Source organism: Esox lucius, chromosome 8 (assembly GCF_011004845.1).
Source record: "Esox lucius isolate fEsoLuc1 chromosome 8, fEsoLuc1.pri, whole genome shotgun sequence".
NCBI lineage: Eukaryota > Metazoa > Chordata > Actinopteri > Esociformes > Esocidae > Esox > Esox lucius.
In genome coordinates this window covers 18612654-18627833 of record NC_047576.1, presented here as the reverse complement: position 1 = coordinate 18627833, position 15180 = coordinate 18612654, and the positions used below count along the sequence as shown (strand labels likewise).

Below are 15180 nucleotides of genomic sequence, written 5' to 3'. Positions count from 1 at the left end.
CACACACGCACAGTGCAAAAATGTATGCATAAACACACATCATAACAAAACACAAAGGCACTGGCTACCATAACAACCCACTGAAGTAGATTACATTCCCACAAGTCCTCATTTTAAACGGAAATTGGAGAGATGGAAAAAAAAGATTTCCAGGAGAAAGGACTGTTTGGCATCAACAAAGTGCTTGGAAAACCAACAGTGAAAATGTTTATCCGGTTGCTTTCCTCCACCTCTAGTTGTCTGTATATACATGTATGTATGTGTGTGTGCAATGGTAATTGAGTGTGTGTTTGTGTGGTCTTCTCAATACCCTTTTCGTTCTCTCTCTCTGCATTCTTTTTTTTTTTGCCACAACAGCAAATATCCTGTTGGCGCAGGATGCCGGGCCGTATCTGGCCCTGAAATCGATAAGGCTCCTGGCAAAGGGCTCCCATTCATCTCTTGGCCATAAAATTTGATTAGCGCTGACTACAGCACTGCAGGGAGATGGAGCAGATAGAGCCACTGCTGTAGGAGACAGCAACTGCATTCCACATTTTCATCCACACCTTTTCTATCTCTCCCTCTCTTTCTCTGGTCTCTCTCATTCTCTCATATTCTCCCCTCTCGCTCTTGTTTTTCTCTCTCTCCTTGGTCTCAGCCCAGGCTGTCGTTTTAGTTTTCCTATCTCTCTTTTTCAACACAGAGCTACCCAGTTTGGTATAGCCCCACATTAGATAACGGGAATAGAATTCAGCTGCCAATTGTCTCCTTCTTAGTATCTTGTTTTCTCTCTGTGAATTAGATCGAAATGACAGAACTGCAGTTCCAATCAGGGTTGATAAAACCAAACAAATGCCCTTGGCGCCTGCCCGAACGGCCCAGCAGACACGAGATACGCCCTCTGTTCCCACGCACACTATCTCCACGTGACGTGTGACCACCGCTCTCAGCCAATCCTAGCGCTTGACGCGTTGAAGTAGCTAGTGCTTCTCAGTGCTCTGAGCAGGGAGCAGTTTCTGGAAAATAATAAACATGTGCTCGGAAGATTTATAAAATAACAAAATTTCTAATCTTTCTGTGGGATTTTTTTTTTACCTAACACGTGCATAGAGGTTGAAACAAACATGATTATAAACAATTATGACAATGTATCTAACACTCAAACCTGAATACTAATAAAATAATAATGTTTCAGTTCAGGATGTCCCAAAACTTGCCTTGGGTCACCCCAGAAATGTCAGATTTCAGTTTAAACCTTAACTGACAAACCTAACTTAACTGGTCAAAGGACTATTAAATAAATACTGTGTTCCAGTTTAGGGTTAAAACCAAAAATGTGAAACATCTATGAAGGCCATTTGGGAAGCCTGTTTTAGTGGGGAAAGCCTGTGTATACTGGCTTAGTCTTGATACTATATCCACATAATACAACTCCTACCTGCGTCTCCCGCACATTCTCCACTGTGAAGTTGAACCATACTCTGAAGCGAGGGTTACACGTGTCCGGTCTGATGAAAAGGTCAAACTCAAATTCACTGATGTAGTCAACGCGTCCGAGGTTACCTGTTAAAATAAAGATCACATTCAGTCCTGTTGGGCTATCTACAATTAGGCCCTAACGAGCATTCCTAACTTAATTTCACACAACATGTAAGATCATTTAATAATGAAAGTGTATATTAAAAAGAGTCATTCAAAAGACTAAAGACTAATTCATATCACAGGACAAAACACTCTGGTGGCTATAACCTCAGACATGGACGGGAGGACCTGATCTTTCGGGGGGGGGGGGGGCTGGGACAGCTTTAGTTGATGGAAAGGTGAAAATCCCAATTTTTCTCTTGGAATACAGCGCAACGCATACATATCTATATAACATATTATATGTATGCGTTGCGACGCATGAATCATGAACTGCTGCTGTGTTATCCATACAGTCAAACATAAGCCAAAGCCCACTGGCTCGCATAGAGTTAACTCCCCGGAGGGGGGAGACAACCTGCTCCGTTCTGCCCCATGTCCCTCAGCCTGTCCATGAAGTGTGGAAGGAGTGCGGAAGCGAGCGACCACCTGGTGCCAGGTAGCACAGAGCTAATTATTGACAGATGGGGTAACCACCACTCTGTCGGAGCAGATCGCTTTCCTTCTGCCATCTGAGAGGGCTAATCCACCCGCTTCCTGAAAATCCCTTCACTCGTCACGCTGTCCACAGAAATACCATCATCGACCAACCCTCACAGGACACGGCATGATGCTCCTTTATGATGTCTAATATATCTGTTATATATATATATATATATATATATATATATACAGTGGGGAGAACAAGTATTTGATACACTGCCGATTTTGCAGGTTTTCCTACTTACAAAGCATGTAGAAATATGTAATTTTTATCATAGCTACACTTCAACTGTGAGAGACGGAATCTATAAAAAAATCCAGAAAATCGCATTGTATGATTTTTAAATAATTAATTTGTATTTTATTGCATGACATAAGTATTTGATCACCTACCAACCAGTAAGAATTACGGCTCTCACAGACATGTTAGTTGTTCTTTAAGCAGCCCTCCTGTTCTCCATTCATTACCTGTATTAACTGCACCTGTTTGAACTTGTTACCTGTATAAAAGACACCTGTCCACACACTCAATCAAACAGACTCCAACCTCTCCACAATGGCCAAGACCAGAGAGCTGTGTAAGGACATCAGGGATAAAATTGTAGACCTGCACAAAGCAGGGATGGGCTACAGGACAATAGGCAAACAGCTTGGTGAGAAGGCAACAACTGTTGGCGCAATTATTAGAAAATGGAAGAAGTTCAAGATGACGGTCAATCTCCCTCAGTCTGGGGCTCCATCTCACTTCATGAGGCATCAATGTGGTCTGATGAGACAAGAATTTAGCTTTTTGGTCTAAACTCCACTCGCCGTGTTTGGAGGAAGAAGAAGAATGAGTACAACCCCAAAAACACCATCCCAACCGTGAAGCATGGAGGTGGAAACATTCTTTGGGGATGCTTTTCTGCAAAGGGGACAGGACGACTGCACCGTATTTAGGGGAGGATGGATGGGGCCATGTATCACGAGATCTTGGCCAACAACCTCCTTCCCAAGGCAAGACATCTTTGTACTCCTCACATGGTTGCCGCCACACACGCTCGACATCATCTGAACCAAATAAGTTTATCTTGGTCTCATCAGACCACGGTTCCAGTAATCCATGTCTTTGGCTGCTTGTCTTCAGCAAACTGTTTGCGGGCTTTCTTGTGCATCATCTTTAGAAGAGGCTTCCTACTGGGATGACAGCCATGCAGACCAATTTGATGCAGTATATGGCGTATGGTCTGAGCACTGACAGGCTGACCCCCTACCCCTTCAACCTCTGAAGCAATGCTGGCAGCACTCATACGTCTGTTTCCCAAAGACAACCTCTGGATATGACGCTGAACACGTACACTCAACTTCTTTGGTCGACCGTGGCAAGGCCTGTTCTGAGTGGAACCTGTCCTGTTAAACCTCTGTATGGTCTCGGCCACCGTGCTGCAGCTCAGTTTCAGGGTCTTTGCAATCATCTTATAACCTAGACCATCTTTATGTATCTTTATGCAACAATTGATTTTTTCAGATCCTCAGAGAGTTCTTTGCCATGAGATGTTGAACTTCCAGTGACCAGTATGAGGGAGTGTGAGATCGATAACACCAAATTTAACACACCTGCTCCCCATTCACACCTGAGACCTTGTAACACTAACGAGTCACATGACACCGGGGAGGGAAAATGGCTAATTGGGCCCAATTTGGACATTTTCACTTAGGGGTGTACTCACTTTTGTTGCCAGCGGTTTAGACATTAATGGCTGTGTGTTGAATTATTTTGAGGGGACAGCAAATTTACACTGTTATACAAGCTGTACACTCACCACTTTACATTGTAGCAAAGTGTCATTACTTCAGTGTTGTCACATGAAAAGATATAATCAAATATTTGCAAAAATATGAGGGGTGTACTCACTTTTGTGAGATACTGTATATACACACACACACATACACACACATCAACTACAATGTGAACAATAGAACCTCCACCAACTATGATCTGAATATCATTGTGGATAGACATGTCTAACAAACTGATTGTTTATTTTGAAACACATTGCCATATTTACATGTCTGCCAGCCTCTAACAGCTTCCCTTTTTCATTCCAACAGACTGGTAGCACAAATGGAAATGCTTTCAGTAAAAGAAGACAATTGGCATGCTGATTAGAGTGTGAAGCTCTTGTGGACAATAGTAGCGTTGTAGGTATCCATTGCAAATAAGGTCAGACATGGTGAGGATCTGAAGCAAAGGTGGAGAACTGAAATGCAATCTATTACACTGTGTACTAGTACTACACTGTGCAGTTGAAAGGATGAGATCTTCCTTCAGTGAAGATCAGCCTACCTATAATCCAACATGATAACTCAGTGGACCCCCTAGACCGCCTGACTTTACACACACACTGGCCAATACCCAGAGACACACTCACACACTCTTGGTCGTACTACATTGTCTTTAAATAAGCACGTCAGTGTTAATCTGCAGCTGCTATAACCAAGCACATGAGAAATGCTTTTCTATTTGTTTTGTAGAAAGGCCAACTGTGGTAGAACATCAGGGCAATTCAATCCTAAATGCCTATGGTATGAAATAGCCTAGTCCCAATTTTAGTAACGACCATGACAGAATGTATTTAAAATGTAATCTAGATGAGCCCCTGAATAGCATTGCGATAAAGTCACTGCCTTACAGAAAGCTTGGTCATTGTTAAAGGCCGTGCCTTACAGTAAGCTTGGTCATTGTTAAAGGCCGTGCCTTACAGTAAGCTTGGTCATTGATAAAGGCAGTGCCTTACAGTAAGCTTGGTCATTGTTAAAGGCCGTGCCTTACAGTAAGCTTGGTCATTGATAAAGACAGTGCCTTACAGTAAGCTTGGTCATTGTTAAAGGCCATGCCTTACAGTAAGCTTGGTCATTGATAAAGGCACTGCCTTACAGTAAGCTTGGTCATTGATAAAGTCACTGCCTTACAGTAAGCTTGGTCATTGATAAAGTCACTGCCTTACAGTAAGCTTGGTCATTGATAAAGTCACTGCCTCACAGTAAGCTTGGTCATTGCCCAGGGGTCCGGAATAAGGCTGTGCAATTGGCCAGCACTGTCTTTGTTTTGGGAGTCAGTATATCAAACATGGTTGCCTTGTCTCATCATGCCTAGCTTGGCGTCTGTGAGCTCAACCAAGGTAGAAGGCCTGGAGATTGTGTCCCTTCCAGCATGATGAGAACCAGAACAGCACAGGATGCACTTCAGAAGACACATACGTATCTTGACACCGACTTTCCTGAGTCCGCTGAGAATTGCTGCGATGAAGCAAATAGGATATTATGAAATTGTGAAAAGAAATGCATCTTTTCAGTAAAAAAATAAATCAGACATGTTAATGATGGAGAAAGACTAGACCAAACATTTTAGAACAAAAAGAAGGATGTTACATTTATTTCATACCATTTCATAGAAATAACTAAGTGGAATTGCTTCATCAATGCGCATTTTCACCTACACCCTAAGATAAGTGAAAGATATTGCACCACAAACCAAAGACTCATCTGTTTTACTAGCCCTACTTGAAGTAATGTTAACATACTGTACAGACCTATTAAGAAGTGGTAGCCACTGTTAAAGCAATCCAAAGCCTTTACCAGAAAAAGACAAAAGAAGTTAGCTCAAACATTCACTGCTGCAAATAGCATGGTGTGGATATGAAAGATGCACCTGTTTCAACCAGATGTGCTGAATAATCCAGCATCTAACACCAATATCTCAACTGGCGTACACTATAAAATATTGGTTATTATAGGATACTGATATTTGTCTTATAAAGACGTTTCATGTGAATGTGTGGATAATACAGCCATTGTTTTACTGACTCATTTATTCAGGCTACTCTGAGCATTCAAATAAGTAAATGGACTCATATGCAGGTCTCTAAAGTAAAGACATGTTAAAATGATTTAAATACATTTGGGCTCTCACTCACTGTAGCCAGAGTCTTCTTCATTAATTTGGCCTTTCAGGACCAGGGACAGAGTCTCCTTTATTTATTTCCCTTTCCAAGATCATTTAAAGAGTCCTCTTCATATGTATAGTTTTCAGGACCAGGGTCAGAGTCCTCTTCATATGTATAGCTTTTCAGGACCAGGGTCAGAGTCCTCTTCATATGTATAGCTTTTCAGGACCAGGGTCAGAGTCCTCTTCATATGCATACCTTTTCAGGACCAGGGACAGAATCCTCTTCATATGCATACCTTTTCAGGACCAGGGACAGAGTCCTCTTCATATGCATACCTTTTCAGGTTCAGGGACAGAGTCCTCTTCAATTGTTTGGCCTTTCACAGTCAGGGAACAGCCGATGAGCGCATGGCTAAGTTTATCAGGCAGTACCTGAGAACCTTCAACAACATCACTAAGGGTTGTAATTGCATGAGATGCAGCTTACGTAATCTTTCCAGAAACAAAACAACAAAGAAAACAATTGAAAGTGCATTTATGCTATAAGAAACTGTTGGGATAGATGTCACTAAACAGTAAAGGACCAGACAAATAGAAAGTTCATCAACAAACTTTTAAAACACTAGGAGGTCGCAGGAAGATACAAAACAGGAAATCTACCTTAAAGCACAGCAGCCATGCGCTGCTAGGTTATCGAGCTTGATGCTTGAAGACCTAAAGTGAAGGATAGCACAGGCCTCAAGGTTAGAATTAGATGTTCAGCTTGTGAAGCAGGGATATGACACCTTATTGATTTTAGTTTTAATTTTATGGTGGCTAACTCCACATTGCAACGCAGCAGTCTTTTAATCAATTCCATATCATTCAGTATTTAACAAACGTAAAAGGCAAACAGACCTCCTAAAGCATAAAAATGCCATTAGGAAAAATAATCAATTCCTGATATACTTCATATTGGTAGACTATGCAGTAATTGGAAGAGTGAGAATGACTTATCTGAAGCGGTTTCATTTATTTGCACAAATAGGCAGTCAAACTATTGTACAGTTCCCCTGAGGAGTGAGAAAGTAAAATAAAAAATACATCTATTTTTTTAAATGGGCAATCCCATTTTCTTTAGACCAGACAACATGGAAAAAGCATAACCATTTCTGTCATCCACATCAAAACGAAGACCAGAGATACTGAAACATTTAAGTCATTTAAAAGGTTAAAAGGTGTAAGAAGTTATATCGGATAGTCCCTGATTCTGGGCAAATATACACATAGAATCTACAAAATTACAAAATTCAAGTACTTACACTACCGAATATATTTATACATGGTTGCTTCTGGCACAATTCATATTCTAAAAGCCATGCATATATACCAAAAAATATATATATATTTTGAAAAACCTTTCGGTCAAAACTGGCAAAACAAAACCAACATATCTTTCTTAAACATTGTGTACTCCCTACTTCTTATAACACTACAAATGTAACTTCTGAACAATAAGCTCATCCTTCTTTTTGGGGCAGATATTGGGACTAAGGGCTCCACTAAAAACACAGACAAAGTTGACACATTTTTGGTAATGATTTCTTTTGACTTCTAATTTTGAAAGTTTTAAACCTTCAAACCTTTGGACCCTCTTGCACCTCATATTTTTGTTAAATGTTTATATAGATAATTATGACTAGATTGAGTAAATCTAACCATTAGGAGGAAAAGCTACTGTATGAATATTTTTTTGTTTGGGTTTATTTTATAGTTTACACAAAATAAGCCCATTCGATATTCTGAACTGTAAGAAAAAAAGCTCACACTCCTTAAAAGAAGAGAACTTGATTGTACACCCGGCATTCTTTACTATCTGATAACTTAATATACAGAAGTGATATAGCTGAAATCAAATTAGACATATTCTAACATCTGTATCTTAATACAAAGAAATATTAAATTTTCAACAAAAACATTTGTAATTTATTAAATGTTGTTGTTAAGAATTGAATAGTAGAGGATTTGAGAATGTGGAATATTCTCTCTAACATTCATCAAGGTATGCACAATTAAATGCTGTTGCTAAGAATCGAATGGTAGAGGATTTGAAAATATGGAATATTCTCTCCAACATTAATCAACATTTTATAATAATAATCTTCTATTGCAATAATACTATAAAATTAACATAATATTTTAGTGTGAGCACCAGAAAAGCCTATACAAAGCACAATACTTTTTTTTAGGTAGAAATATTACTAAACCACCGTACAAAATATAAACCTAAGAAAACGTTAATGTATTCAGTGAAGAAAAACCAAATGTTTATCTTCACTGGATATGTATCTGAATCATTTCATATGATATAAAATTGCTAATGGATGATCTTTCATCACACATTTATCTTTGATTACGAATATTTATCAAGTTGTACGGGTAGTATTATTCCCAAAGAATAGTCTGCTTTTGAAACGTTCTGTTTTATGTCACAGTTACAAGTCATTATCTTCATTGAAGTGTATTCCTGGATTTCTATATGAAAAACATATTTATATTCAATTAATATAGTCCATTAATCAATCATTATCTCAAGTGTCATCCATAGCGCATTTGCCATGAGACCCAATAAGACCCAATATCCTGATCCTCACATGGTAAATTATTGATTGTCTTTTGAGAAGTTAGAGACAGTCTAGAGTACAAGTTGTTTTGTTTGCTAATGTCCAAGTTTGACCAACATTATGTAAAACATCCTTTTTATTTGTATATGCATGGCAGTATACATGATTATAAACCAGGTGGTTTGAATGCTAAACACTGATTTGCTGAAAGCTGTATTAAATGACAACATATACCACTGTTACTACATGACACCTCATAAAGTTTTACTGTTCTAAGTGTTCTAATGTAATAGGTAATATATTATATACTGTGGTGCTGTATCAAGTCACTTCACATTGCGTCGTGAACAGGTTTTAACCATGGCGTATTGGCCATATATCTTATTGCTTAATTAAATTGTAGATCATGGGGTCTCGTGAAATCTTTCAAGTTTCTATACAGGGGTTTTAAATGTCAAAGATCCCTAAATATGTTAAGTCTATGGCCCGTGCTGCAGATCAAAAATATATTTTTTTTTAATCTTGAATGGACTTCTGTATGTCCATACAGAAGAATGTCATGTACGCCTATTTAAAATTGTTATTAAGACAAGGTTCATACAGACATAGACCAGTCAAATTCAAGGACTTTCAGGAAATAACTAATATTCAAGAACCTCATCTGTATACATTGTTGTTGGCCAAATTTCCCCTAGAGTGGATGCACAAAAATAATGACCAAAATGTAGGTGTAACCATTTCAGGATGAATGCTTTTGATAGGCCTTTCCAATGCCAATATGCATTGCTATTACAGTTATTTTAAACATGCATTCTAAAATATGTCAGAATAATCAGGACATCGCCTAAAATGTAAACTGACATTTCAATATTGATATATGTTGCTGAAACAGGTATATTAATAAAGACTACGTAGCCACAGTATTTATCTCATCCAAACATTTAAGATGTTTGGTTATTGTATTATGTTTCAAAAAAGAGCTAGCAACCAGCACCAGTATATCTATTTCACTGGAATGCTTTCTATGAAAAATCATGTTGAAGCAAACAGTTTTACTGCCATAAGTACAACTAGTGCCGGTATAGTAGGCCTACTTTGTCTGTTTTCACATTGCAATATTTTGAGTAAAGCTTATTCTGAGTGCAGTGGTTAATTAGAGAATATGTAAAAGAGTATAAAAGAAATGTGTATAAGAGGAATGTGAAAGTATGTTTTTTTAATAATACCATAAGGTTTATATGTATTTATTTAGAACTGTAATGTAATTTGTAAATTGAATGTCTGGTCAGGACCACTAGCATTATACAAACTAAAGGCCAACCTCTGCCCCTGAACCTTCACGCTTGTACAACATTTCTGAGGTAAAATGGTTTTATACATTTATACATCCTCTGTAAAAAAAATAAGATACATTTCATGTGTTTACTTCACTGAACTTCACACAAAGAAAGACATAACAAAATACCGAAAATTATGAAAGTAATAGTGTTCATTTGACAGTAACATTAAAGCGGGTGCATCAGCAAGGCAGCAACAGGGTCGTTGCACGTGGACTCACAGGAGGAAATGCAGCTAATCTAATCCCATTACTGAGGTAACAAGGGAGAGCAGTCACAGTGCTCAGCCCACACAATGGGACAGCCTGGAGCTGCACTGGATGGATGGCCTCTGCGCCTCTGCCATGCAGATGTATCATGCGGCATGACCCGGGGTGCTCTGTTCAACAGTTCCACGCTAATGGAGATAGTAGTTTTTCTCCAAAGCACTATTTCAATGACCGATTCATGGGTTCACTTGGGATGCCTTTCATTTAGGGTAGCCTAAATTCTGGAAAATGTTTGCTCTCACAGACTATTCCATTACAACTCAATAAACAGTATATTGTGTGTCTGATATTAAATATCTTGAAAGGCTTTGGAATAGAAAATTACATAAATTGTATTTTATTTATTATAAATGCCAAAAGACCAATAACGTGCTGAATATTGCTTTAAAGTTTGGACTTGTGGTATCGGCTGTGAAAACAGATGACAACTATGGGTAAATATGAAAACCATACAATAGCCAACTCAACTATTTTAATAATAAGGTTGTCCTGTGGACCAAACCACTGCCTCCAGGGCTCACATACTACTGTAGCATTTGGTTTGAACGGGCCCACAGCACTGTCAGCAGAAACTCTCTCTAGATTTTACCAGTCTCTAGCAATAAAGAAACAATCCCCAAAAAACTAAAAACATTCTATACTCCTTCAGGGGCTTTACTTTGTGACACAAATCGCAGTGGAAATTAAAAGGGCTTGAGAGAGTGGGAACCTTTTAAACTTATTTTGCTACATGCTCTGTTCATTATTGGAAAAACACATCCGTTTGCCCTGGTGAGAGCATTCCAGGGTACAGACAACTGATGAAGGTGCTATTGATTCCATCCAGCATAGGTGTCTTAGTTTAGACCTGGAGCAAAATATCTGTCCTTGCACTTTTTCTCTAGTGTGTAAAGGCAAGACGTCACAGAGAAAACATCAATCTTTGGCTTCATGACTTCTTAAAAGCCTTTTCCCCCCTGCCTTATCATTTAATCTCCAAACCTGATTAAAACCGTGACTTCTACATTTCACCAAACTATGTAACAGAATCCAGAACTTAAGGCTCTATTTTCAGCTGAGGTTAAAGGGGTAATCCACCCCAAGAAACACAAATCATGAAGCTCCTATCAACTTAATGAAAGCCTACACAGTACCAGTCAAAAGTTTGGACACACTTACCCATTCACTTGAATGGACATTCACTGTTAGTCGTTGTATCGGATCACTGTCCAGTTACTGTGACATTTTGGAAAGTGCTTGAAACCCTCCATAGTCAACTTTTTTTTTTAATATGATATACCCAATTACATATACAATATGTTAATGTTATATACCCAATTATAGTGTTTGTAATGTGTTCATGATTTCAGCTAGTAGTTTTGCATGGAATGTGTTTAGAATATGTAATTCCCTTTAAGCCTTTTCAATCATTTATTTAATCTTACTTACAACGTTTAGCATACCCATGCTTGCACATTATGCAATTTACAGTAGGCTTAGGCTCGATATCAGTGTGGATGCCATGCATAGATTTCCTGCAAAAAGGTTAAGGTGAATATTTAAACAAAGAAAGGACATATTTTGCTTTTTTTTTCTTCTGTATGCTGAATACCTAACTGAAATGTGGTCCTAGACAACCCTAAAAATAATGACAGAAAATTTGTTTAAAAGGAGTTTAGAAAAGTAGACAATATGAAACGGCATCATTGAAGAACTGGCAATCTCAACATATAGGAAAATAGTTCTGCAAGAGGATATCAGTGAGATATGCAGCCCACATGTCTGGAACAAATAATGGAGAATACCTGTACCACGTTTTCTCTCTGCCCTTTTATAATTGTTTTTGAGAAGACCCTAAAGCATTACACCTTTAGAGGTTAGCGTGGTAATGGGTCACAGTGATGCATTCTTAGTAACATTGGCTTAATTGTATTATCTATCTTGGCCAGCCAAGGATTTCTTTTTTGCCCACAAGCTCTACTCTATTGACATCAAGGTAGCCTTTGACATGAGCCTGTGAAAGCACTTCAAAATTATAATATTTTATTGATCTCTGAAACCTTAAAATATCATGGTTTACTAGTAGAATCTATAGTATTCTTGTATGTTCTTTAAATTTTTTTATGATGTGGTTTGCTGTGCAGTGGTGACCTGTAAAGAGAGCCAATCTGAGTCTGGTCCAATTTCATGCCATATTTTTACAAGTTAATAATGTGCAGGCCTGCAAAGGACATGAGACGCTTTGGCAGAGGGACAACAGTCCAGGTCGCTTCGTTGTTGTTTCATCTGTTGTTTTTGTTTGTTCTTCTCCCAGACACACACACGCACACTGTCGCACAGCAAAGGAGAATCATCTTTTCTGCAGAGTTTTGGAGATTAAGAAAAAAAACAGTAAGAGCTGAGGCGTACTTGGTGAGCCCAAGGCAAGTAGAAGGTCAAGAGGACCGCTAAGAAGGGCTGTTATCATCTTGGTAACATGTTATCGGGGAGCTTGCAGTCTGGGTTATTTACAGTTATTGTTCCCTCTGGGTGCACACTTCAGTGCTTGGGGCTGATTGCTCTGTAATGAGTTCATGAACACAGGGAGGGAACAAGAGAAAACCAAAAGAAACGATGGAGGCCAGAAATCAACGGCCACACCAACAGGTCAGAAAATGGAAAGGTTTCACTGAAGAGGCAAGTGAGACAAAATGAGAGCAAACTACATGGATGGTTGTTTTCTCCATGGCCCCCAGTTGCATTTGAAACAAATAAATCTGTCAAACAGCTAAGGGTCCCTGCCTGTTAATATGGCAATAAGTGACTTATGACCTACAGCTGTAAAACAAAGGGAGGTGCCCATTCTCAGGGAGACTAAGTCAGACCAAAGCAAAAACCAACATCTGGGCTCATTTGTTTCCAAATATTTGACTTTTTTACCTGCACCTGTTCAGTATTAAGTATTTCTCGGCTTCATCTATAGCTAAAAAGGCGAGGTTAAAGTGAATCAGAGTGAATCAGAGAGTTGAGCTCTCGGAAAGAGGATGTTTGCAAATCCCAGTGTGGTTTCCAAGCGTCAGGAGCGACGCTGAGTAAATCTCTCATTGTGAAACAGCTTTTCAATCTGGGGAATTACACAAAGTGCTGCTACTGTCAATGCACTGCCAGCTTTACACAAAAATGAAAGGGCAGGAAAAAAGCTCTAGTGAAAGCCATTCAAAAGGCTTGGCAGAGGATAAGGTTTTTGTGCAATCACTCTTCTAGCAAGCTGTACCCAAGCATGCTGCAATTACTTAAGAAAAAATGAACGAACAGAGCAATACATGTAGAGTATAGATTGTATATAACAAAGTAAGAAAGTACAAAGGTGAATAAAAAAACATAAAAAAATACCTGAAAAGCCATCCAAAATACCAGAAGAAACAGCTAAAGACATCCCCTATTAAATGCTTTAGATGTATGAGAAGATGCATCATTTGGACATATCAATTTACAAAAAGAGTGAAGAGGGCACTTTTGGCTACGAATTTCTTCATCACTGCAGGAAGTGCAGAAACCAACAGAGGTTGCCAAGAGCAGAGCGCAGATTTAACATTCTTCAGAAGACGGATGCAAAGTTTCCATCTCATTAGAAGGAGTGCTCAAATACTCAAACAGCCCTTATTCACAGCCAGTGGGCAGTCTCAAATTGGTTTTCTGGTAAACGTTGGAGTCTACAGAGGCATCTCACAACTCGATGGAAAAATCCTTTCAAGTGTTTTGAAGAGCCAAATCTCTCACAATATGGTGCCTGCCTATGTATGTGAAGACCCAGGCTTTCATCAATAATAACGCTGTCTGTCATGTGATAATATTTAAGCTGCAGACATGCATGTCTATCTACACAGCTATCCATGTCAAATTTGGATCATATTAAATAGGTTACATTTGCTGACATTTGTTTACTTTACATCTTGGCCAAGTGTAATTGGGAAATGGGACAAATAATTAGGCCTAGCTTATTAGGTCTAGACTTGAGTCAAAACAATCTTCAAGATATGAACAGAATTTTGGTTAAAATCAGAATAAACCTTCATCAAAATGTATAGTAGGCTTAATCCTCTAACCTCATTTGTAGGAATCACAGAAGAGGCATCAAAAGTGTGCCTCTGGAGTGTTGTCAGACCACTAAGGCTCTTTACGGAGATGCATAGGGAGTTCCCAAGAGCATTGAACAACTCACTTAGCACCTTCCATTTCAGGGAAGGGTAGGACCATAAGGTGCTCTAGTATCTTCTTGTGGTGGGTCAAGTAAGCTGACTGAACGCAAAAGTCTCTGTTTCCTCCTAACGCGGAGCAGGCACTGAATGCTGATGAGCTGAAAGCTGTGGCGTATTAGAACATATACCAAGGGTATGACGAATTACATTATTTTTACTTTTCCAATAACGTTGGTAACTGGTTGCAATAAGGCACCTTCTGTGTTTATATTGGATCATATTGTCAATATACCACAGCTTAGGGCTGTAGCCAGGAATTCCACTTTGTCATGCATAAGAACAGCTAACAGCAGTGATATATTTGCTATACAGCACACCCCATCAGAACATATTGCTTAATTATTGTCTAGACACTACTAATAACGCATCTCCCAATCTGACAGAACACAGCTTACTCTTGTTTTTTTTTTATTTTGCAACAAAAAAGCCAACAAAATTTTTGTACCTACCCCAAAGCAAAGAAATACAGACCAGTTGTGTTCAGTTAAGATTTTACATTCTATTCTGCCTGTGACACCGCACTCTCTCCGCAATCCTTCAAATAGCTTAGATTACAAACAGTATGAGAACTTATTAAACCTCCATAACAAACGCTCAAGGAAATATGTGGTGCACATTTCAGTGTTGTTTACTCTGAATAGAGCCAGAATGCTGTCTGTAATAAAAACAACATAAAAAAATCCTCTTCAGTCTATATTTTGCACTTCACTTTGCAAAGAT

The 15180-nt window shown here is 38.8% G+C and overlaps 1 protein-coding gene across 3 annotated transcripts in view; it reads right to left on the bottom strand.

The window, feature by feature from the left end:
* The window catches only part of agbl4 (ATP/GTP binding protein-like 4), a 386899-nt gene that overhangs the window by 332953 nt on the left and 38766 nt on the right, over window positions 1–15180 (bottom strand). For all 3 annotated transcript variants that reach the window (XM_013135077.3, XM_020049097.2, XM_013135078.3), the window contains exon 3: window positions 1421–1545. In XM_013135077.3, coding sequence (XP_012990531.3) covers window positions 1421–1545 — 125 coding nt within the window. The remainder of the gene's footprint in view (window positions 1–1420; window positions 1546–15180) is intronic.